Source organism: Ambystoma mexicanum, chromosome 10, assembly GCF_040938575.1.
Source record: "Ambystoma mexicanum isolate Mex_15411 chromosome 10, UKY_AmexF1_1, whole genome shotgun sequence".
Taxonomy (NCBI): Eukaryota; Metazoa; Chordata; class Amphibia; order Caudata; family Ambystomatidae; genus Ambystoma; species Ambystoma mexicanum.
In genome coordinates, this window is record NC_090932.1 from 1,552,523,051 (window position 1) to 1,552,535,132 (window position 12,082).

A 12,082-nucleotide genomic window follows, 5' to 3' on the forward strand; every position below is an offset into this window, starting at 1 on the left:
GATGGGAGTAAACTAGGTGTGATTGAAGTAGTAGGCCTGGCATGGTAGAATTTGATTTATTTATTTATTCATTTATTCACATTTGTTGAGCGCACAGCAGACCGAATACATCGTGGCGCTAGTTACAGTGTTTCTTATACTTAGTTACATACAGTTCATGTCCGTACGGTTACATTGGACGAAATATACTTTTTTTTACAGATATGCGAAGAGCAGCAGAAGCACATGAGAAAGGTGTTAGTTGAATAGGGCAGTTTTGAGTTTTTTCCGAAGGAGAAGAGAGATGCATCAGCTTTGAGGTCAGTAGGTAGGGAATTCCAGAGTTTGGGTGCGAGGAAGGGAAAGCCTATGCCTCCTGCTTTGGTTCTGTTGATGCAAGGTATTGCTAGTTGATTCGTGTATTGTGCTCTTCTCGGTCTTGTGGATTGAGATCTACCTATCGTGTCAGATAAATAAGAGGGAGCTGTGAGGTTGATGCATTTATGGGTGGTTGTGAGAATTTTGAAGGAGATAGTCTTTGACTGGGAGCTGCCTTTCTGGCTTGTGTGATGTATGCTCTTTTTGGTATGCTGTATTTATTTATTGATGAAGTGCTGTGAAGTGGTGTTAACAAATCATTATGACAAATTTCATTGCTGAAGCAAGAACTATATAAAACTGCTGCAGAAGAGTGATATACCTTCTGAAATACTAAATTGTAGCAAAGCATCCTGACAAAGGCAATGTATGTTGCTACTGATGAATTGAGGAAATATTCTTTGCTCATGTGAAGATTACATTGAATCTTACTATTACAAGAGGAAGAGAAAACACCTTTTTGGTGAACCACTGGAGTGTTGGAACTTTCTGTTGTCAAGTTTGAGTCACAAGGAACTGTGTTGGAACTTTGTTGCAAACCAGGATTGTCTTATTTCTTTCTGGAACTGTGGTGCAGAATCCTTCTTGAATCTGGGTAAGGGGAATTCACCCAGATTGTAAGGAGCTACGATTGTCATATTGTGAATCTAACTGTTATAATTCTGTTGCCTTTGACATGCTGTGCATTACCTTGTTGAGTTACTGTATGTATATGTATGAGGGACATATATACTTTGTTAGTTTGGTTCCTTTAGTTTATTTCAGGTAGGGAAATCCTAGTCGGGGTAGGGATAGTGAGGCGTTTATCCAACCTTTTGAGTTAATAAAATGACATCTTTTGAAAAACCTTCACAAAGATGTCTGCCTCATAACTCTGACCCCTCACATTCTCCAGTTACTTCTGTGATGAGGTTCCCTATCCATTTGTATATTTTGTGACTGTATGTTTGTTTTTTGTTCCGGTTGGCCCAATGTGGCCTTATTCTAAATACTTATCTGTACTCAACAATTTTTGAGCAAGGGTGTTCTTTGTGATTCCTACCATTAAGCAGTTTTTGAAAGGATTGGGTATCTCCTTCCTTCTAAGTTAATTTTTCATCCTGTCTTGGGACTTGAAGTTGGTATTGACTTTCTTGACGGCTTCAGAAGGTGAAAATAATTTTCCCTGTTGCGACTACTTCTGCCGAACATGTGATTGAGCTGCAGGAACTCAGTGTGGAGCCTCCTTTTATGGTCCTTTAAAAGGAGAAGGTAACCCTTACCTCTTTGTCTAAATTAATTTCCCAGTGTTCTTGCGTCCTCATTCTCTCAAAGACAGAGAATCACCATCATCGCCACAACCGAAAGGCGGTGCGTGGCACTTTTGTGCCTTAGTCCAAATAATCCCTTGGACGTATTGGGAATCAGCTGTTTGTTGGACTTAGTGTCCCCTTTGACCACAAGATTATTACCAAGCAGATCATCTGCTGTGGCGCCTAGAAACAGTTGTCTACAGGCACGTTATAAATGCCATATCATATCTCTGGCTTGATTATCATGTGCCTCAAGGCTTGTTGGAATCTAGCATACAAGGAGGTTCCTGAAGGCAACATGGGCCATTTGACTAGGGGCCCTGTGGCTATTTCTGCCTGTTCCATTGTTGATAGTTGAAAATTCCATATAGTGCTCTTTGTATATTTTTGCTGGAACTATTGAAATTGGAGGACACATATTTCGAGCAGCAGTCTTGTAGCAGTTCTTATAAAGGGTATTGGCTCCTTGTAATCTGTTTTCCCCCCATTTGTTGTGGTAGGGGTTTAGAGGATTGTCAAAAGCTGAGCAATCAGTGTGGTCAATTGGAAGAACACATTTCTTACGTTTTGGTAATATTCTTTTGATGGATACTATCTGTTTAAAACAGATTCGTCCCCACACTCTCATCTACACCTCATCAGACTGTCATGATTTAACGCAACCTGTGAGGGCCTTCTTTTGTGTCAACTGACCCATTCCTTATCACCTTTGTGGACCATAGCAAATTGTGGGCACAGAGGTATAGGGTGGTGTGTTGTTCCATATATTGCCATGGAAGGTCTCATCCGTTGCCAGCGGGGCCAATGATCCAGACTGTGCCTGCAACCATTTCCGAGGTGGAAGACGATAGTATCCACCTGAAAGAAGCTACATAAATGATTCTTCTCCAGTTGAGCATCTGTAACAGTTTTTATATTCGCTTTGTAAGCGCCCAGTGGCCTTCTTTTAGGGCAACTGTGTTTGTCCTGCTGTGCATCTGTAAAATGGCCCATGAATGTGTTGGTGGTGGTTTGAGTGTGTATTTTTCTTGCATTGGCTTGTGTGTCTTTTTGGAACTTGTCTAACTCGCTCCCTCTCGGTAACAGATTACTCTTTGTTAATTGTTTGATCATTTGTGTTTAAGTGTGCCTAACCATTGCTTTGTATATGTGCTAATGCTCTGTTAGTCTGTGCGTGTCTCTAACAGTCTTTTCTTCTCTCCCTCGCTCTCTCTCTCTTTAGTGTTGGCACAGCGGGTGCACCATGGCTTCCTGATCCGGCAGTATTTCACAGACTGGCTCTCTGCCATGGCCCACCGGAGGAGCATTCGTACACATCAGCAGTATATGGAAGCATTGGCAGAGCGCTTTGTGCTCCGTAGGGCTTTCAGTCACTGGAAGCACTGTATCCTTCACACTACTAATAGCCCTGAATGATGGCAGTGTTTGTGATTTGAGAGTGGATGTCCAGGGACTGAGGGTGAGGTTGTTTGTACTGTGTATGTTTCAGAAGAAGACATTTCTGGAATGTGTGTATTCATGTTTAGACCGAGGAGGCCAAGCATGTCTGTATTCTTATCGGGAGAGTGAAGAATGGATTTGGGTCTAGTGCTTTGTAATCTGGAGCAAGTGATTGGACATTTTTCAGTAGGTTGGATAATTATTTCACAGCACTTAATTCGGAAATCATAATTTGCAGGGCAGGCTTTTAATGTTTTAAGTTCAGTATATTCCTGAACCTGAATTAGATACAGTAGTTCAAGCTGAAACGCATGCTTTCTGGTTGCAAGCTGAGAGACATCATCGGTGCCATTTGCTGGTAAGACACAGAGGAAAAGTGCGGGAAGAGGTGGAATATTTCAATGTCTTCATATGTACTGTGAGGAGTCAGAAATGTGAGGCGGACAATGCCTCACTATCCCTAACCCAAAGAGGATTTCTCTGCCTGTCAAAGTAACTAAGGGAAACACTCTAAAAAGGAATCTGCCCTTCACACTAAGTTACTCTGGGAATCTAGACGTGGACCCCTTTCTCACTATTCTCCCAGAGGCACAGCTCCACCCTACTGATGAGGTCCAACCAGACTGAAACACGTGTCTCGGATTGCTGTTGGTACTCTTCTTCAGAGGACAATTGCCTAGCATTTCGGTGGGGTGGGACAAAGACTGATATATTTTGGATATTTCTCCTCTGTGAACGATAGTGAGATTAAGACTCTGGGTAAGGCTCTCGTAACCGGGACTAATGTCCGGCAGAGGGACTCCCAAGACCACCCTTGTTTTTTCCTCACACTAATACATACATCAAACTCATAAAGGCAACTAATGGCAATTTCAAATGTAAACAAAATAACCTTTATATTCAACTTGAATTTAAAAACTGTGTAATCTTGTGATCTGGGTTGGTTCCCCTTCCCCGATTCAAACAGGAATTTCAATTAAATGTTCAAATAATAAAGTTCCTTCATGTAGCCAAGTTTTAAGTGATACGTTTGTCCTGCTTCCAAAAGTCTTTCACTTGTATTTTCAAAAGTTCATTCAGATGAAAAAGAATTCGATCTCTTCAAGTATAAACACCAGTTCAATATAGTTTCTTCTTCTTAAGAAAACACCTAACTTTCACAATTCGTCTGTATCAACAAATCAAGGTTTGACAGGATGATTCCACAACAATTCACAAAACACTGTAGTGCTCTTGCCACTTGCTCTTTTTCACACATACCTCAACCACAATCTAGTACTTGATTGTTTTCTTCCGGGCCCACTAACCTGCCAGGAGTATCACTAAAAGATCCCTATCCTGGTATATTCTACTGCCAGAACAAAAACTCTCCTAACTCGACTACAAATACTTTGTGGTTTACTTCAAAACCTTTCGTCAAAATGTACAACTACTTCTGAGATAACATCAAACACATTGGTTCCGAGACAGTCTCTCCTGCCATTCTTGTTTTCCCACTTCCACATCAAACAACTTCTGACAATGAATCTGTGTTATACTGGCTCCTTCTTGGCTTAGGCAATGCTTGTTAATGGCTCCCTCAACTATTGCGTCGACTTTACCCTTGAAATAATGGTTACAATTAGCAGACTTCAGTATTGCCCTCTCTTGACTTTGGCAATGGTGGTTAGGCATAGCTTGTTCCAATATTGTCCTTTCTTGGCTTTGGCAATGTGTTTCTATTTTGGTTCAGTTTTACTCTTTTTTGGTTTTGGCACTATTCTATGCTTGGGTAATAGTAGTTGTAGCCTTTCCTTTCTTGTTCTAAAGCACACCTGATTCTCTTTCATTAGTTTGGTATTCAACATAAGGGAAAACAGCAAGAAGTCGACTACGGAGCGTTCTGGGGTTATCTGGTGACAGTAAACTCACTGAATTCCCTTTATGCGTCCACTGCTGCATCCAACTCTGCTTCTTCTGCTGCTGTCTGTATGACTGACTGCTTCGGTCAACTTCCTGCATCTCGCACACCCCGGGAAAGGAGTTTTTCTTGCCCCTTAAAAGCTTTGTCACTCGCTGGCCACCAGAGCAAGACGCGCACAGTGGAGAGTCAGTCTCTCTCTCTTCATGGGGAAAGCCTTCTTTAACAGTGCTTCCCACTGTGCAGCCTCTGCAATGGTGATTTGTAAGTGCAAAGGCCCGTACCTGCTTTAGACACAGCAGCGGCTCTGGCGTCTTCGATACTTTCACCCTCCAGGTGCTGCAGTTGCCGCCTGCAACTTCTCCTGCCTCTCCACCTTCTAATCATCTGCACCTGAGGAGACTTTATATATTTAAAAGTCCTACTCGGGTGAGGGTTATTAGAACCACTAGACTGCATTCTGCAGTTCTGGACCTCCGAGTCCGTCTTCCTCGTCCCAGTACTTAGCGCACTGTGATACTTGAAATCCCCAAGGTTCCGATTACTCTTTTCTTCATTAAAAGCCTCAATTTCTACTGTATGTGATTTACTATTTTTACTGAGTACAATTTTAGGGAAGATTTTTAAAGGAGGTACGTTTTTATTATGATCTTCATAACCCAAACCTAAGGGAGAATTCGAAGTATCCGACACTGAAGAGTTACTGCGGTAATTCTTGTATATGTTACTCCCATGTTGGTCTTCATGTTTTGTATTATTGACAAGGTGTGTTATTTTGGGAGACCTTACTTTGACAGCGAGCCATTAAAGATTCTGGTATCACTGAAAGTTCTTCTACTGAAGAAGATAAATACTGCTTCTCTCCTGTTGGAACCCTCATATTTCCCTGGGGCCTTTCTCCTCCCAGGTGATCCACCTGGTTAATACCACCCCCAGGGTTACCCCCGGCTATCTGGGAGGATACTCTAGGCAGGGTTTTTGTGAGGATTCTAGAGGATTCATCACAGTACTTGGCAGTGAACCTGGGCTTTTCCTGATGCCACTGTGCTGACATGCACTTAACTAGGCAATATTCATTGCCAGCAAGAAAGCCTACACTGAGCAGTGGGCCTTATATTCTTATACCAAGTAAGAAAGATCAATTGTTTTAAACATCCAAGTGTAGACCATTCAGGGATCCCCAAAATCTAGGGTTCCCAATATAATGCCACTAGATGCAAAGATCAATCTATGCCTGAATCTTCGCCGATGATTGAACACTATTATCTGACTCAATTTAGCATGGCCAACCCTCTTGTATTTTGCAGAACTTTCCCAATTCCATGGGCTATTTCTAGAGCTGGGTGAGGCTTGAGGCAAATCGGGCAAATACATGACTCTAGCCCGACCCTTGTTTAGGGTTGAATCTTGCCCAATTGGCACCCAGACTCATGACCCTCCCTGTAGCTGCCCACTAGCCCTCGCCCCTAAAAGGTTTGTTGCACTGGTTGCATGTAATGTTTTAAACAAAAAAAATGACATGCACACCATGCTGCCCGTCCTGCCCGTCTCAACAAATCCTGGGTGTGGTGTGGATCAGCAGCGATCTTGGAAGACAGGATTTGCTGGAACATTTTGATTGGCTCCATCCAGGTAAGTGTGCTTTGCCGGAAGGCTGCACAGTGTTTAACCCCATCGATTTCATCATCCAGGTCATCCTGCCTTCCTGAGCCCAGTCGCACTAAGAGTCCAACCCCAGCTTCTCTCCCTCATCCTCCTGCCCCACCAGCAAAACACTGGAGATGCCTCTTGCTGCCCTATCCATGTCCCCTTCCCCATCCCAACTCCACACTTGCCCTTGTCTCCTCTACACCTGTTCCTTTCTAGCACCATCCATGTGTTTCTCCCAACCCTGTGCTACCTTTTCGAAGATTGGTCCCATCCAGGAACGCCATCTCTGTTTCTCGCCCCCACCTGTAACCCCACTTGATGGTATGTTAATGATTAGGTGACATGCAAGAGATTTGTGGTGGGCATTCTAAGAATATTCACTATTGTATAGAGTTGGAGCAATGCTACAGTCTAGTAAACCATAAGTGAGGCATTTTTCAATAGCATACTTTAATATGTGCTAAAATGGATTTTCAGAATCAGCCTTGGGGCCACACTATTCCAATGAACGGGGACAAACACTAATATCGAGCCAACCTCTATCTGGCTAGTGAGATTAGACAGCAAGGCTGATACTTAGGAGGCCGTGAGAGTGGTGAAGGGCTCAGTTAAGCACACACAGCGCAGCACTCTTAATTCAAGCTAGGCAGAATTTAATTTATAATGATAGTTATTTATTTAGGCCTTAGACCAACTCTTATCAGTGGAAAAACACAGTTAAGTAATACTCTAAAAGTGTCACTAACAATATATACACATTCACCTTGATAAGAGCACTAACACTTCACTTCACTGTAACCAAGCAAGCTGTCTTATGCAATGCACCCTGATACCTTCGGGTCTGGTGCGCAATACAAGTAAATAAAACAAACAAACCTTTAAAGTACAGTTACAGTTAGTTTTAGAATACTGTGGATAAAGCAAAGGAAGTGAATAGAAACGTAGAACCAGGCCGGCGGTCGGGGGAGGACTGTCGGCCGCACTGCAAGATGGCTGCATCCTGAAAAGGCTCCTGAAGCAGCCTGAGAAGATCCTGAAATAAATATCCTGTCTTCTGCAGCTATACATCCCTATCATATCATATAGCAGAGTACAGCCGAATACACCCTGATATATCGGAGAGGGCGTCTCCTCTACTCCCCAGGACCTTTTAACGCTGTATGCACCAGAGTTTACTTTAGTTTGTAACGTGCCCCGAACCTTGAAGTAACTGGACTCCAGGCAAATACAGAAATTGCAACAAACAATAAGTGCATGTCGACGGGTGGTTACAGGCTGGTCAAAAGGTTGATAAAATGCGTGCAAGAATACAAGTATGCCAGAGGACGAATCGCTTAGGGTTACAGTTGAGGCGATAGTACTAGGCTGCCAGTTTTACAAATAGACATAAGAAGGATTAAGCAGGCACATACATTTTAATAAGCAAGTTAGCCGACAGTGTTTCTTATCGAAGAGCCTGCTCTTAACTTTGGCTCTGGAGGTCCAGAATGAAGGTTCCGATCTGATGGTGAGGGGGAGGGCATTCCAATATTTTGCTGTTAGTACCTGGAAGCTGGCTCCTCCACCTCTTTTTTTGAGTGAACCTCGGGATAGTAAGGCAGTGCGAATGCAGAGCTCTAGTGGGTCTGGCTGATTGGTGTTTGTTGAATTTGTCTGATAGGTACTTGGGGGCAGAGTTTGTGAGACATTTGTGGGTTATGACTAGTGTACGAAGGGATATTCTATCACGTACTGGGAGCCAATGGACATCCTATCTGTGGCTGGTGATATGGTTGGATCTGGGGATGTTCAATGCCGATCTCAGAGCGTTATTTTGTAAGACCTGGAGTCTGTTGAGGTTCCGTTCAGAGGTGCCTAAAAAGAGGGTGTTGCAATAGTCGATCTTGGACAGTACTAGGGCCCTCGCTAATGTAATGCAGCTGTTGGGTGACAGAAATAATTTGAATGCGTTAACCAGCTTGTTGGTGTAGGCAGTAGTGGAGGCGGTGGCATTCACTTGCTTCTTGAGTGAGAGGGTGGAGTCTATGTAGACCCCCAGAGTTTTGATTTACTTGGCAACTGTAATCAAATTTCCATCTATATTGACGGATGTATAACGTGGGTCTAATTTGTTTAAACGTATTTGCGATCCTACGTTCAAGAGCTCAGCATTCTCGTCATTAAAACATAGGCTATAGTCTGCTATGCATGCCTGGATCTCCAAATCTGTGTCATTGATTAGTTTGGAATCATCTTCATAGCACTCTGACAGCATAATGAGAACCTGAGTGTTAGTTCGTATTTGTGACACCCAGGTTGTCAAGACGGTCAGAGGAGCTTCGTGAAGATGTTGTAAAGCGTCGGCGAGACACAAGAGCCTTGCGGCACTCCGCAATAGATGGGAATTGGTGTCGGCGGAGGCAGAGAGTGCGAAGACCCTGGTGGTTTGATTGGACAGGAATGATTGAATCCAAGTAGAGACATTGCTATAGAAGGCAGTTGCTGTGGACAGGTGATCAGTGAGGATCTGGTGATCGATAAGATCAATTGCTGCCGATAGGTTTAACAGCAGGAGCATAGCCAGTTTACCATTGTACTTCACCTCATCCATTTGGATTTTTAGGTCCAAGATGGCGGTTTCTGTGCCATGTCTTGGCCTAAAGCCTGATTGTCTGAGGCCAAGTAAGTTATTATCCTCCAGATGTTTCTGGATTTGTAGATAGGCCACCCTATCTAATATCTTTAAGAGATGGGGGACAGTAGTGATGGGCCTATAGTTGGTACGTATATTTGGGGCAAGGTTAGTTTTTTTGTAAGTTTTTTTTTTTTAATAGCGGCATAGCCCAGGCCTCCTTGAGGTTGCTCGGGACTGTGCTGGTCTCGAAGGAGGAGTTGATAAGGGAAGTAATAAAGGGGGCCAGGTCCTTGGCACCTGCCTAAATGATTGTGGAAGGGCAGAGATCTCCTTGGCATTGTGAGGGTTTGATGCCATTGATGATGTTTTCGACTTCTTTTGGTGAGATAGGTGAGAAGGAGAAAGGTTGGCGAGGGGGGTGGGGTGATGTGGTTAGGTGAGTGGGTAATGTTGGCGTTCTTGGCCAGGCTGTTCTTTTTTAATTCTATTTTAGATTGAAGCAGTGTGATTTTACCAGAGAGAGCTTTCTGTATTTTGGCGCACCAGTTTGCGTCTTTCACACAGGCTTGAGAGGGTGGGGCTGGAGACTCAAGTTCCCTACGGATGCTGAAGAGCTCCACGGTCCTAAATTTGGCTTTTAGGATTATATTGTCATAGGACTCCTTCTTAGGGTTATGGATAGCAGATTTATAGGTGGAGGCAGCAGAGGTGAAAAGCTCCTTGTTGACAGTGGTAGGCGATTTTCTCCATGTAGATTCAGCCTCTCTTTTGGCATTCCAGAGGATCTTTAGTTCAGGGGGAACCATTTGTTAAGATGGGCTATTGGCTTGGCTTTATTTAGTTTGATGGGGGCAATGATATTGATGGCTGAGACAAGTGTGTTGCTGTAGAGGTCAACTAGCTTGTTTGAGACTAGGTCTTTGTAGTTAGATGGGTCTAGGATGTTCTGGATCAGGGGGCGTAAGCTTTGGAGTGTTATGTTTCGGTTATTTCTGGAGAAGATTTGCAGGGCGATGATTGGATTTAGGTTAGTGCATGCATTCCCCTGGATGGCAAAGTAGATGCAGTGATGGTCTGACCAAGCGGTAAGCTCGTTCTGGAGGATGGTGGTAGAGCAGTTAAGATCTGCCAGCCAGTCCAGTGTTCGACTTTTATTATGCGTGGGTGCCGTGATGGGGTGGTTAAAGCTGAGCTGGGAAATTGAGTTTTCCAGAGCTGTGGCGTTAGGGCCATTGGGATTGTGGAGACCTTAACTGAAATCTCCCAGCAGGATATTTTGCGATCCTGGTTTGGTATTATTTGTTAGCAGGTCAGTGATGTCTTCCTCAAAGGAGGCGGTGTGACCTGGTAGCCGGTAAATGAGATGCATGAGGATCGTTTGGGTAGCTGAGACAGGGAGCTAAACTGACAAAAGTTCAGCCGAGGGGAGGCTGGCATGGGAGGTGGCTCTAATGCCCAGGAGAGTTTTAGCTATGAATGCTACTCCGCCTCCTTTGCCGGCGTCTCTATCTGTCCTTATTATTGAGTAGCCCTCCGGGGTGGCTAATGATAGTGCTGGGCCTGCTGCCTGATGTGTAACCAAGTTTCAGTAATGGCAAGGCAGTCCAAGCCGTTGGTGGTGATAAGGTCAGCAATGTCGAGCATGTGGGCGACTATAGACCCAGCATTAATGAGTGTTCCTCTGATGGTAGGGCAAGACAGATGAGGCTCTGCCTGGGGCTGAGAGGAGGGTGATGACGGGCTTGGTATTTCGGAGGCTTCCATAGTCTTAGCTAGGCAGGTGGTTGGCGGGGCAGGTGTGAGTTTAGGTGGCAGGAGTTGTGAGTCCAGCCTGGTGGGAGTCTTATGGTATGGGAAACGAGAACCTAGTCTCTGGTTTCTGACATTCACTGGACAGGGAATCCATGGTGAGGAAGGTGCTGCAAAGACTTGGATCCATTCTGTAGGCTGATTGGGTTGGGAGGGTTGAGATCAGCGGACCCTTAATGTGAGGAGGGTGATTGCAGAGGAGGTAGAAAGTAGGTTGGGGCAATTGAGTTGAACAAAGGGAGGATGGTTGCCATGGTAAGGGTGGCTCTGCAGAGGGCAGCCATGAGGACGGGCCGACTAGGCAATGCGTTCAGAGTTTAAGCAGTAGGCCAGTGAGCAGGGTGCACACATGTAGGCTAGTTCAAGGTTAAGCAGTAGGCTAGTGAACAGGCACACATGAGTAGGCTAGTTTGACATTTAAGCAGTAGGTCAGTGAACAGGGTACACACAATTAGGCTAGTTCAAAATCTAAACAGTGGGCCAAAGAACAGGGGGCACATAGTTAGGATAGTTCAACATATTGGCAGTAGGCTAGTGGACAAGGTGCATACAATAAGGCTTGTTAAAAATGTAAGCAGTGGGGCAAAGAACAGGGTGTGCACAATTGGGCTAGTTTAAAATCTAAGCAGTCGGCCAAAGAACAAGGCGCACACAGTTAGGATAGATCAACATCTAGGCAGTAGGCTAGTGGACAGGGTGCATACAATTAGGCAAGTTCAATTTCTAAGCAGTAGGCCAGTGAACAGGGCACATAGGAGTAGGCTAGATCTGTGTTAAATACAGATAGGCCTATTTGCTATGCAGACTAAAGGGCAATAGGAGTGATACGGTAGCCCCAGACAATTTTAATTAAAGTGATCAGGCTAGGACAGTCATGAGTGGAACTCAGCAAAAAGGATACAATCGCAATATGAGAAGGTAATGGCAGGTAGAGGCAGGTCATACATGCATAGTGGCAGTACTAACGACTAAGATCAGCATTTAACGCGCCGTTAATTCGGCTTAGTAGATGCAGGAGGT

The 12,082-nt window shown here is 44.3% G+C and overlaps 1 protein-coding gene across 1 annotated transcript in view; it reads left to right on the forward strand.

Annotated features, from left to right (window-relative positions):
- The window catches only part of SFI1 (SFI1 centrin binding protein), a 1,072,759-nt gene that overhangs the window by 386,551 nt on the left and 674,126 nt on the right, over positions 1-12,082 (forward strand). The window contains exons 9-10 of the mRNA XM_069619815.1: positions 2,872-3,033; positions 3,377-3,447. Of these exons, the coding sequence (XP_069475916.1) occupies positions 2,872-3,033; positions 3,377-3,447 (233 nt within the window). The remainder of the gene's footprint in view (positions 1-2,871; positions 3,034-3,376; positions 3,448-12,082) is intronic.